General features: G+C 42.9%; 1 protein-coding gene across 1 annotated transcript in view; it reads right to left on the bottom strand.

The window, feature by feature from the left end:
* Nucleotides 1-3,351: 3,351 nt before the first annotated feature.
* LOC138265310 (cytochrome P450 2J2-like) overlaps nucleotides 3,352-12,719 on the bottom strand; it is a 124,013-nt gene continuing 114,645 nt past the window's right edge. Inside the window, exon 9 of the mRNA XM_069212919.1 lies at nucleotides 3,352-11,256. Within this exon, the coding sequence (XP_069069020.1) occupies nucleotides 11,078-11,256 (179 nt within the window). The 3' untranslated portion in view covers nucleotides 3,352-11,077. The remainder of the gene's footprint in view (nucleotides 11,257-12,719) is intronic.

Genomic DNA, 12,719 nt, shown 5'->3' with positions numbered 1-12,719 from the left:
GAGATTTCAAAGAGTGGCTTAGAAGTGCACAAGGTCCCATTTCAGTTCCATCCTGTCTGCCAGGGTCCCAGTAGGGGATGTGGCAGTCCTTTGTGCGAGGGCAGGCTACTGTCCTTTTACATATAAGTGTCAGGCCCTTTTCCCTCCCCTCCCAGGAAGAACCATTCAATATGCAGATGTATGCTAGTGTGAATGAGCATCCTGTGTTTGGAGTTGTCTGAGTGAAAGCACAAGGGAGCTGTCAACTAAACCTAGTCAGATGTGGATTGTACGGCACAGAGGGATTTAAGTGTAGAGAAATTCTCACTTTCTAAAAGTAGCATTTCTAGAATAGCAATATTAAATCCAACTTCACCAATAAGCAGGATTTTCTATTACTATTCTGGCAATACTAAATGTGGCTACTCCTTTCAGAATCTACCTCTCAAACAGTGTATGAGGGTAGCCCTAATGCTATCATATGAAAGGAGCAGGCCTCACAGCAGCATAAAACAAATTTAGGAGTTTTACATTACCAGGACATTTAGAACACACCTGTTCTTGTCCTGCCTTTTACCTACTTAGCACCCTGCCCTATAGGCTACTTAGGGCTTACCTTAGGGGTGACTTATATGTAGAAAGAGGGGAGTTTAGGGCTTGGCAATTACTTTTAAATGCCAAGTCGAAGTGTCAGTGAAACTGCACACACAGGCCCTGCAATGGCAGGCCTCAGGCATGGTTGGGTGGCCACTTATGTGGGTGGCACAACCAGTGCTGCAGCCCACTAGTAGCATTTAATTTACAGGCCCTGGGCACATATAGTGCACGTGACTAGGGATTTACAAGTAAATTGAATGAGCCAATTGGGTATGAGCCAAGGTCACCATGTTTTAAGGAGAGAGCATATGCACTTTAGCACTGATTAGCAGTGGTAAAGTGCGCAGAGTCCTAAAGCCAGCAAAAATGAGGTCAGAAAAAGAGAAGGAGGAAGGCAAAAAGTTTGGGGGTGACCCTGCAGAAAGGCCATTTCCAACAATATTGCTCCCTCCCCTTTTTTAATTTGATGTCTATGGAAGAATCCAAGGTGGCCATTTAAATCGAAATCAAGCTCCCCCTCTAATCCCTGTCCCCTGCTGCTCCTAGCTCTTGGTGTGAATGCCATTAATCCTGTCTTGACTTTCATGCTAGACAGGTCTCTAGCATCTGGCATTGTCATGCTACATATAGGCAAACATTCTGCCACTTTAAAAAGAAAACATAAGGCTGATCCTAATTCTCTGAGCAATTAGGCTTGTTTCCCTCTTGTCAGCACATTCAAAACTAATGAAGAAATGTGTTAATCAGCAGGTGTCCAGCTAAATTGAATCTAATGGAGTTCTTCACCCAGGTCAATTGAGGTTTAGGCCAAAATTCAGCTCAGAGATTGCCCTTCTTCAAGTCACTGAACAGCTCCAAAGCACGCTAGATGAAGGTGGGAAAGCAGTCCTGGTATTGGTAGACCTATCAGTTGCTTTTATCACTGTCCCTCATTCCAGGCTGCTTGATCGTTTCCATAATATAGACATCAGAGATACAGTGTGGAGATGGCTAAAATCTTTTCTGGAAAATAGAGGCCAGGAAGTCTGGGTGTCCCCTTTTTCATCTGGCAACAGTTGTGTTCTTTTGAAGTGCCTCAGGGTTCAGCCCTTAGCCCCATGATGTTCAACATCTATATGACTCCGTTGATGGCACTGGTCGAATCCTTGGAAGCCAAGATTAAATCATATGCAGAGGACACTCAACTGATCTTCTCCTTCAAGAAAGGAGAGATGATTACCTCTGATGCTGTTAAACACTGTCTATCACATGTCTTTCTATGGATGGAAAGAAACCAGCTCAAATGAAATACCGATAAGTAGGAGGTCCTTAGCTTTGACCCCAATTTCAGCTTCAAGTTGCAAGCTCACTGGCCAGATGAGGCTTCTTTGCCCAACCTGCAAGTGGACTTGTTAAAAAACTTGGAGTCAAGTTCAATAATCAGATGACTGTGCATAACCAAATCAATACAGTAGTTGGCACGTGCTTCGGACTCTTGCGCTCGCTAAAAAAATTCTGCATCTTCTTTCTGTGCCAGTGAGAATCACAGTGGTACTGGCTCCTATTTTGTCAAGGCTAAAACTACGCTAATGCCCTGTATGCAGGTTTCCAACTATATTTGCTGAGAAAACTGCAATCGATTAAAAAATGTGACGGCTCGCTTGGTGCTTAATATACCATACCAAGCTCATGTCTCGCCACATATGAGAAATCTGCATTGGCTCCCTGTGAACAAGTGGATCTTATTTAAGACCCCTCTCCTAATGCATAGAGCAATGAACCAGGCCCAGCGTATCTATCATCCAGGATATATTATTGTCCTGGGAGAACCCTGCGTTCAGCGTCTGGCCGTCTGGCTGTAGTTCCTAGGGTCCCCCTAACCAAAGCACGGGGGCAAATCCTTCTCATTCCTGGGATCTCAGGTCTGGAATGGGCTACGAGTAGAATTGCAACAAACTGAAGGCGAGAATATCTTGTGAAAGAAACTTAAGATGTAGCTTTTTGCACTTTAACTTCCTTTCTTTCTCTTATCCTCCACATAGCACTGGGTCACTCTTCTGAGGAGCCATGCGCTTAACCAATCTGTCCATTCATTCATACCGTACAACCATCGAATTGCTTTAAAGCAGTCAAAGGGTGGATGCGCACCTTTATTGAGGATGAAAACTCTACAGGTAAACAGTAATCTCCGCAGCTTGTCTAAAGCTGCTTATCACTTTGCATTCGCTAATTCCCCCTTTTTTTTTTAAATCCACGTGATTGTTCAACAGAGACAACTTTGGGACTGAAATACCTCCTGGTAAATGGCGAATATTGTGACCTGGTGATGTTCTTCCAGGTGACTGTATGTCTCAGGCAGCACTTTAGACACATTACTACTGTGAAGGTTAGATAAGACCAAGATATTGAGGTCGTAAGTAACTCTAAGTGTAATACATGTTCCAGAAGCTGTTGTCTGATTAAACAAGCTTGTTTATTGTTCATAGATATTTTATTTGTCATTAAACAACAAACATCAGCCAGCACATGTTTTGTGACTTTTAACATTAATATGTGGCTCCTTTGGGGCCTAATATTTTTGAATACATGTTCCATTTTTTTTTTATTATATGGATGAACAGCCACATGTGGTCTACGGAAGTATCCACTATAGGCCAGTGGCACTTTTATTGTCATGATTTTGGGCGTCGGAATCTTCATCCATGACCATTGAATCCTGGGACCTGCCTCCCAAGGTGTGGGATCCTTTATATATATATATATATATATATATATTTTTTTTTAGGTATTCCTCATTGTCCGGTTTTTCTTAGCAGTGACAGAAACAAACATTTGCAATGCAATAGGTCTCACATTCCTGAGAGTTAGAGCTATTGGCGTGGAAATAGACAATTGGACTTATATTGCCACATAATTTGGTCCTCTCCTGCCACATAGTTCCAGTGGCCCTGCATATAAGTTAAGCACTTTAATTTACCTTCTTCCTCTATCTGCAGCAAAAAAAATTTTTTGTAACTTAGCATCCTAATTTAAATCTACCATGCTAATTCAAATAGAATACCACTTTCACCCCCTCATCACCAGAGTTGCTGGCTAACACAATTCACAAAAAACCTAGAAAACACCTACACCGTGATGGACGCTGGTGAACACAACAAGACATGAGGCACATGGATAACGAGTGGTGTCAGTGGGGTTACACACCCATGTAGGTAGCAAGGAAAGGTACAGATATCCAAGCCAAGTGTTGCGAAGCCTGCTCGTTACATAACGGAGAAGTAGTGTGTGAGTGGGTGAGCATCAGAAAAGTTGGAGAAAAGTAGAAGGGCTAGAATGTATTCTGAAAAGAAATGATGATGCATGTTGTAAGCTTTTGTCCTCAGAAACGTAAGTAATAGTTTGTTGTCATAAAAAGTGACAAACTCACCCTTCCAAGATGGGTTCTCATACTTTAAATTCCCTTTTAAAAAGTAAAGCCAAGTAAAACAAACAGAGCGAGCAAGTTTCCAAACGCCAATGTTTTGCGGCTATATGTATGTGGGAGCGATTGCTATTAAGTTTTAAAACTTTTTATTTTTGCATAAGCACCAGAGACAACACAGTTACAGCAAATGTAGCTTGAAATGTACATCAAATAATTTGGGAGGTTGCCAACTCTGTTCCATGTGACGTTTTAGAGCCAGTGATTCAGGGCATTTCATGCCATGTTTACACAGCAACAAAACACACATTTGCATGTGTGAGGAGCGATACAGATCTTTACAGCTAGGCTCATCTCTTTCATCTAGGGTAGATATCAGCTTTCGAAACAGATGTGAGTGCATTGCAATTAGTTTTCATTGTAAAGATAGCCTGAAGGCATAAGAAAGAACACATCTGACTTTTCAAGCCATCTGCTGAAAGTTTGTTTTTTTACCCTGAAGAACAGTAAATTAGCGAAGAGTAGTCTGGCGGGGGAGGGTTAGATGGTTTGTAGGGTACCGAAAAAGAGAATGTATTGAAATGAAAAGGCCTCTCCACCATACTAGCACACCATACAAAGCTTGCCGTTTTGTAAAGTTAAAATAACGAATACCTCTGTTGTGCTCCTCATATATGTAAAGGGTATTTTGTGCCCTTTGGTTGTTATTCAGTAGCACAGCTATTATGCTCAAAAATGTGTTTTATGAAAACGGCAATTCTGAAACCCAGCAAAAGACTGAGGACAACAAAAACCAGGGGGCATGCAAAAACAGCTATTTATACTGTTAAAAGTGCTTAACTGGCATTGGCTTAAAGAAGCTGATGTGCATTCAGGGGCAGAGCTTGTCCTGGAAATCCCAAGAACGGGGAGGGCGTTGTGCGTGTCCGAAAAAGAGAGAGTGTAAGAAAAGGTAGACAGAGTGGCAAAGTTAACGCAGGAAAAATATGTGAAAAACGGATGAGAGAAGGAAAAGAACAGAGGAAGTGAAAGTGTGAAGGATAGCAGAGAAAGGGAGAGAAGAAGGCAGAGTACAGACTCTGGAGTGAAGGACACAGACTTGAGTGAGATGGACGGGGATCCTGGGTAGAAAGTGCAGAAAAGCAGACAAGTTTGATAAATGTACTGAAGAGTAATCTTGTCAAAGCTGCATGTTCGCTGATTGAAACTCCGAGTATGCAGCACTGATGTCAGAGCAGGAGGACTTCGCCCTTACCATCTGTACAGCCCGAGTCCTCTGAGAGCACGCCGATCTCTGGAAAACCCCTCAGCACACGGGTTTTGCCAAAAACAAACACACACTATAGTCAGTCCCTGCTTGTGCCCCGGGGGCACTGTAAAGTGCACGCTCGATCAGAGCAAAGGAATGCACACAAAAAAAGCATTTGAACTGCAATGAGTCTTGCGTTCGCTCGAGTTAAAGCTATTAGCATTTTCCTGCCACACAAACTGTAAATAAAAAGTAAAACAGTTGACATAAGCGGCTGTCCAAAGCGACGCCGTGAGCTCGCAGAGACAGACAAAAGGAATAAGCATTTGCAATGCAAGAACAGAAAATGCCTGAGGGAGAGTAAGGAATGGAATAAACAAAGTCACACATGACTTACAGATGAAAATAAGTAATACACTAGAGCCCTGTAAACAGAAACAGCCTGGAGCCACTGAAACATCCAGTGCTGTGGTCAAATGCTATTGGCTTTTGAAAAAAGTAATCCCTAAGCACATGCTACATAGGCACAAGTGGAAGGCTACAAATACTAGGGACATGCTCCAGGGGAATGTACAACTGTGGAAAAGGTGGGACAAAGAGCAAGGATTGACCACTAGCAAGCAAGGATTTTATAAGGGCACTGAAACTAACCAGTGAAAAAGCAGAGACCCCACAAATAAGTATATACTAAAGTATATACAAGAGGTCTTGAATGCTCGACCTAAAAAAACTACACAGTTCCTCCCTACAGCCTTGCTCCAACGTCCCCTATGTCTTTGGGGTGTCAGTGTAATTATTCCATCAATGCAGCCACGGTGGGGGGAAGAATCCGTTGATGGAATACTTTAGGTCCGATTGTCTATAAATGACGCTGGTAAACTAATGGATTGGCTGGCTGTTTACTACATCACTTTTGCTTTGATTACATTCTCTGTCGAGGTCTAAACCTGGACCTTTGACGTTGGCACAAAGTAAAGCGGACCATAAATCAGAGACCCATAGGAAGACAAGAAGAACTAAATATTTTAAATGAATAAGGTGCTATATCCAAATATTTCAGGAAATGTGGAGATTTTGCTTCTTTGTCCAAGAATCCCTTACAGATCCAGTGCCTTGAACTAGAGTTGGCCGTCCAAGCCTAGATCTCTTGATGCTTGTACAGCGGTAGAAAGTGTTCAACCCCAGTAAGTGGCATCGGTCCATGGTTGATTGTCTTGTCAGACCAAAGGAGGCTGCAGAATTTCACAGTTAATGGTTGCTGGCTACATGCAGTTGTACAAGCCCAAAGATCGCTGCACGCTCTCAGATTGTGGCGCGCTCTCATAGATTGTGGGACACTCTCAGAGATGTGTGTACACATTCTTAAGAGATGAGTGTGCAGCCCCTGAGGTAGTCCTGCAGGTTTAGAGATTACCATGCAGGAGCGAGACTGATGTTCAGACACAGAGGTGACTGTACACGCCGGGTATGGTTTTCTGTTTTTCCAGGCCCAAGGTCAGAAACGTTTGTGAAGGAGATTAATATATATGGGTAATTGCATAAGTACTGTGCATAGCCTCAGATAATGCCCCATCACATCATGCACTTTACCTCTGAGAAGAGGTCTAGAGAAGATGACGCGTGTTGAGCTTTCCGTTATCTCTAGATACATTTGTGCTCACCAGGCCCTTTGAGTGCCCCTCAAAGAGGCCCTCCAGTGTAGAAAGAGAAAAGGGGTTCTCTTTTTCAAGTCCTGCATCTCATCAACAATAAACGTTCTAGGAAGTTGTTTTAATGACGTCTACTTGGGTTTTGAGATACATTGTGAAAAGTTTGTGAATGGCCCCTTTAAATTGCTGCTTTAAGTCTATAAATGAGGTTCGCATGCATCTCTAGGTACAGACACTCTCCTGAAAAACACATTTTTGAGGGTGTTAAAGTGTTGTACTTTTGTCACACTTTTACTGAAGTTGAAAAATAAATGCGAGAAAGAAACAAAAGCTCAACATTTTACACAATAGAGAATTCCTCATTCGTTAAAAGTAATACTAGGCCCTAATTCCGATTTTTTTTGCACCAAATAAATAAAGATACCATGGGGTACGTTACAAGATTCTGCTGAATAACATGCTAATTTTTGTGCCTACCTCACCAAAGTCTGCATGGTATGGTAAATTCCGTGCACTTTTCCCCAGTTAGATCCCAGCACGCTTTACCTCCAGAAATTTAACAAAGTGTGAGTAATAAACCGCACTCAGAAATTACTGGATGCGGTGAATATCACCCAACTTGGTTTAAGCAGGGGTCGGAAAACACTTAAGCACTCATAAGAGCCTATGACCCAGATTTAAGAGGGCCTAGCGCCATCTAACGACACATTAGTGTAATGTTTTTAGGCTAATGTGGCGTTAGATGGGCAAAAACGCAGCGCCACTTTGTAACCCCTTGCGCCACATTATACCTGCGCCAGGCATAATGTATGCAAAGGGGGCATTCCCCTGTTAGGGGGACCAAAAAATGGCACAAAGAAATCTTAGATTTCTTTGCGTCATTTTTCTTGGCATTTTTTTAATGCCCTCTCAGAGCAGCCAATAAAAGGAAGCACACCATTGTTTTCACTGGGCCTCTGTATGTTTTGCAGGATTAGCCTAAAAATTTTTGGCGCTAATCCTACAAAGCGCCAAGCTAGCATAAAAAAGTTTGACACTAGTTCCCGAACTACCGCCACGGCTGCGCTGTATGTTAAGTACAGCGCATACATGGTGGTGTTAGAGAGGCACTAAGGGGCGCAAGAAAAGTGCAATTTTCATAAATCTGCCCCCATGCTCGCAGAACATGATTGGTCTTTTTCTTTCATCTTATTTACACGCAGTGCAAATCATGTTTGTTTGAAACCCGAGGTTCCTACTCACTCATAAGGATGGTTCAAATGTTATTTTCCCATCAAATGACTCTCACATATATACAGACAACACAAGCCTTTAATTCATTAACATTTATTCAAGGCTAAAGTATAAAAGCAGATTCTTATTTTATTTGCAGAGTTGAATTTAAAAAAATTGTTTCAGCGATGAGGGACAAACTATTCTAAATAGTATATAATTAAATAGGAAAGATGGAAACATTCAACGTGATTTGAGACAATCATTTCTCTCCCACTGGGTCCTGCCCAGAACCCCTCCAGATCAAGGGCCCGATCACAGCTTATTATTAATATGAATCTCAGGTGAACTCACTTGTTTCTGGCAAGAGAATGTCTGCTCCTATCTCTTCCTCTGGTGGGCTTCGAGCAAGAAAGAGACCCCTGGTGATCTACAGCTGGAGTAGTGTGCTACTCGCCCAAAAGCGCTTTGACGCCTCGTCTTTGGTAGTAAGCGCTATATAAATACTATTACAAAACAATACAAATACGTGGCAAGAAATAGCGCCTGGGTTTCAGACTGGAAAGGCTTAATTAAAGGGTATTGAAGTATTATTCTGTTCTTCTCAAGCCGGCCACATAGAAAATTATATAATGAAGCTCGTGTGCTCCCTTTTACTTTAGAGAGACTGAAATTCTGTCCTGAATCAGTTATGCAAGTTTCCCACTTTGCCAGACTGTTAGAATGGGCCTAACTGGCTTCTTTGCTAGGTGCAATGGTGGTCACAAAAGGCAAAACATCATTGTGGCTGGCCCTCTGGAAAACCCTGCACTAGGAATCCTCATTTTGCTGATTCCAACTAATGTTGTGTTCCATCCTGGCCAAGAGGGAAGCTTCTGAGTGTCATTGGACTGCTGGAGCACAGGTGAGTGATGGATTAAAAAAACGAAAGAGGTAAAGATGAAAGTGCCAAAGAGCAAGGGCAGGAGACTCAGGAAATGGTAAAGAAGGTGAGGGGTGGAGGGGAAAGGAGAGCTTCAGGTCAGGTATGCAAGAACGAGACAGAAGTGCAGAAACAGAGGCAGGTGATGGGGAGAAAGAAAGGGGACATGAGAAAAGGGATGCACCAAGAGTAGTCTGGGAAAATAAAAAGCTGAAATAAAAAATTAATCATAATTTTAAACAATTAAGGATCCATTCCCAAATCAGGCACACAATTAGTTGTGTAAGGTCCCACCAAATCGTTTTACTGTAGACCCATCAGAGGTCTGACAGTCCTGCTTTTAATAAGACGTCCACACAAGCTGAATCGTCATCTGTTGCTTAATAATTGATGCTAAAGTTAACTTAAATCGTGGATCTTTTCTTCTTGCAAATGTCACTTGTTCTTGGTCTTATCTCTTTGATCCGATTATGTTCTGCTGAGCTCTTGCCCGTTTTCTGTTGCATTAATTTAATCGTCCTAAACCACAGGGGCTACCTGTGGAACAATTTGGACAGGCGTACCCATAGGTAAAGGCTACAATGTCCAAAAAGGTGCAACTGTCACATCATGGTTTAAAAAAATGTATCAGATACATAAAAGACTGTATCTGTATGGGAATAATTCTAGGAAGCAAAAACCATTACATGCAACAAAATAAGTTCTTATTATGAGGATGCTGGTTTATGTTCAAACATAGACATAGGCCCAGATTTACAAAAAAGTGGCACAGCGTGGCAACACAATTTGCAGCGCTGCGCCACTTTTGAAACGCAGGGATGTGCCGTATTTACTAAAATATGGCGCCCCCCTGTGGTTTCTCCTGCGCGGGTGCTAAAGTTAGCTGCCAACGCAGGCACGCTTGCAACATAGTGCAAGGATCTCTGCATTGAGGGGATAGGTTGTTTATGTGCAGGAAGATGTCCCTTCCTGCACATAAACAGGCTGCAATGGCGACTTGCACTACATAGAAGCACCAAATCGTCAGTTTTGAATGATTGTCTATGTACAGGAAAGGAAACCTTCATGCACACAAACAATCATTCATGGCCTTCTGCTTTTTCTATGTGTGCTGCATAATGTGTGTTGCGGTGTAACGCCCACAGCAACACCCATTGCATGCCCCTCTGCCGCAGAAAACTGCGTTGTAGAGGCCCATATTTACAAGGAGGCATTAAGCCACAAAAAGTGGCTTAACCCGTCCTTGTAAATATGGGGCAGTGAATAGCGCCACTGGAGTGTCACTAAAAGTGAGTTTTATAATGAATTTATATTTAACATTTTACAAAGATTATGGATTTACTGGGCTTTGAAAATAAGGCGAAGAAAAATAGAAAAGAAAGGAGGCACATATGCTGGGGTACTTACAGAAGTGGACTGCAAAGAATCATGTCATTTAAGGGTAGTTTGAAGCGAATCAGAGAATGAATCTCGTAACATAGTTTAAAGTATGTGGGGCAGGAATAGCCTACCATTACTGAAAATGGTAAACCAAGCTAATGATGGTAAAGGGTGCTAAAGTACAAGGTACTGGGCCCCTGTAGCAACCGCTAACCAACATAAGCCGGTGTGGGTCCAAGAAGGACGGGCAGCATCCTTCAAGAAGATCGGTGTTCAGAAAGTGCCTCTGGGTACTAATCGAGAATGTACAAGCCTGTGCGGGTGGCGGGATAAGTGCTGGAAGCATAGTCTGGTTAAATCAAAATGGGGTACCCAATGCTGTAGAAGTAGTCAACAACCAGCAAGTGTTCAGAGTCAGTATCCGAAGGTGCATAAATTGGAACCAATGGCTGAAAAAGGGGAGTGAATTAATCAAAGTAAAGGCAATCAACACCACCAACATATAAGTCACTGGTATAGATTAAAATTGACGGGCATCGCTACAAGTAGACATAAGCAGAGTCCATTGTGAAGGCACAAAATGCCTATTTCATCTGCAGTCTGAGCAGCACTGTACAGTTCAGGTACAACATTCCATTTTGTTGTTGGAAGGATAGATGGCTCATTGTATGTGGCTGGTGGCTCTGTGTTTAACGAGGAATAGCGCAGACCTTATATGGATGAGGCAGCATAGTTCCTGCATGAATAAAATCCTCCTTGAGTTTCTTTATTCCCTCAGGTGGCTGGAAAGTGAAACTTCGAAGCAAGCTGGAGAAGAAGATGAAAAACTCGACCCTGGCCATCTGTTCTCCAAAACACACCCGGTGCCCTGAGAGAGAGATATAAGAAGACATGGAGGGATAACATGAGCGAGAGAAAGAAAGGAAACAATTAAAGAAATAAAGAAGCCAACATCAGAAGGGCTTATGAACCACCAATATGCACTACAAAATATATCCTCCGCATGCCCTCAAACAGCTATACAGGGAGGGCTGAGGATCAGCACTGAGCAAATGACTATTTTGAACATACCAGTCACTCAGTGCGACACCCAAACTTGTCCATGGGCAAATTGCAAAGCTACCACAGAACTGCTCATATTGAAGGCACTTAACAAGAACTGACCCAACCTGTTACATCCTTTGAAAAAATATTGTTATCCACACTGGTGCACGCCTGGCTGCCTTTGATATCCAGGAGGCACGATTTGTTATCAATTTTTAACTTTTGTTTCTAAAACATTTTATTAATTTTCTGTATCTTTTTAAAATTCACACAAACCACAAGTGCATTGCCCAAAAGTATAATAATCATTACTATAGTATACTGTAAACATGGGCACCCCTTCCACACTAAAGTCACCTACAGGCCAGTAATTGACTCAATCGCTGGTGAGCAATCAAGGCCCAGCCATCTCAGCCTTCCATATGCAACCTCAAGGCAACATCTACCCCACCCTGCCGGAGGCAAGGGTCCTATACAGTTGGCTAGGAAAGGGGAGTGATCCCTAATAGACTCTGAGAAATAAGAATTAGAATGAAGATGGCCAACTAGATGAAACCTATCTTCTGCAGCTCCAGCGGCCTGGGATTGCAATAGTGCAAGTATCCCCACCAAGGCAATGGTTCAGGGTAGGTGCTGAGCTCCCCAGTGTAAGTAAAGCTCATTTATCTGTTTTCAATTCTCGACCTACTCATCATTTTATAGCAGGACCTTCCAGCTCCACAACGAAGCACTGACGTCCAGTATTCAAAAACAAGCTCAGGCGACTATCCAGCCCCTCATTGTGACGTTTCTGGCCGGCCTTGGGTGTTGTGCATGTTCCGCCAACTGGTAGAAGTGAGCCCGGCCAAGGCATTGTAGGAGGCGCACAACAAGTGTAACTGAGGCCGACCTCTGGAGTTCACATCCTCCAGTGAGAAACCTAGCAACCACCTAATAAGGGCCTAGCCCTGTGTCCTTCAAGGCCCTGCTGAAGTCCTTCAAGCGTGAGGCTGCACTTGGAGTTGGATCTGCAGTGTTAGATGCACCCTCCACCATTTCAGTTTTGTCGAAGGTGGCCATTTTACAACAGTTCCTTTGGCTCAGAACATGGCCTCTCATCCATCAAAACAAGGCCTTTCTGCCAGAATAAGGCCAGCACCAATCAAGACAAGAGATGCCAGCTTGAACAAAAAATCTACTGACCAACAAAACACGGTCTTTCTACAAGAGTTAGGCCCACTACCCAGCAAGAGAAGACTTACCTGCTAGTAAGACCTATCCACCACATAACACAACCTTCCTGTTACG

The sequence above is a fragment of the Pleurodeles waltl genome, chromosome 11, assembly GCF_031143425.1.
Source record: "Pleurodeles waltl isolate 20211129_DDA chromosome 11, aPleWal1.hap1.20221129, whole genome shotgun sequence".
Classification (NCBI taxonomy): domain Eukaryota; kingdom Metazoa; phylum Chordata; class Amphibia; order Caudata; family Salamandridae; genus Pleurodeles; species Pleurodeles waltl.
This window is presented reverse-complemented; position numbering and strand designations above follow the sequence as displayed.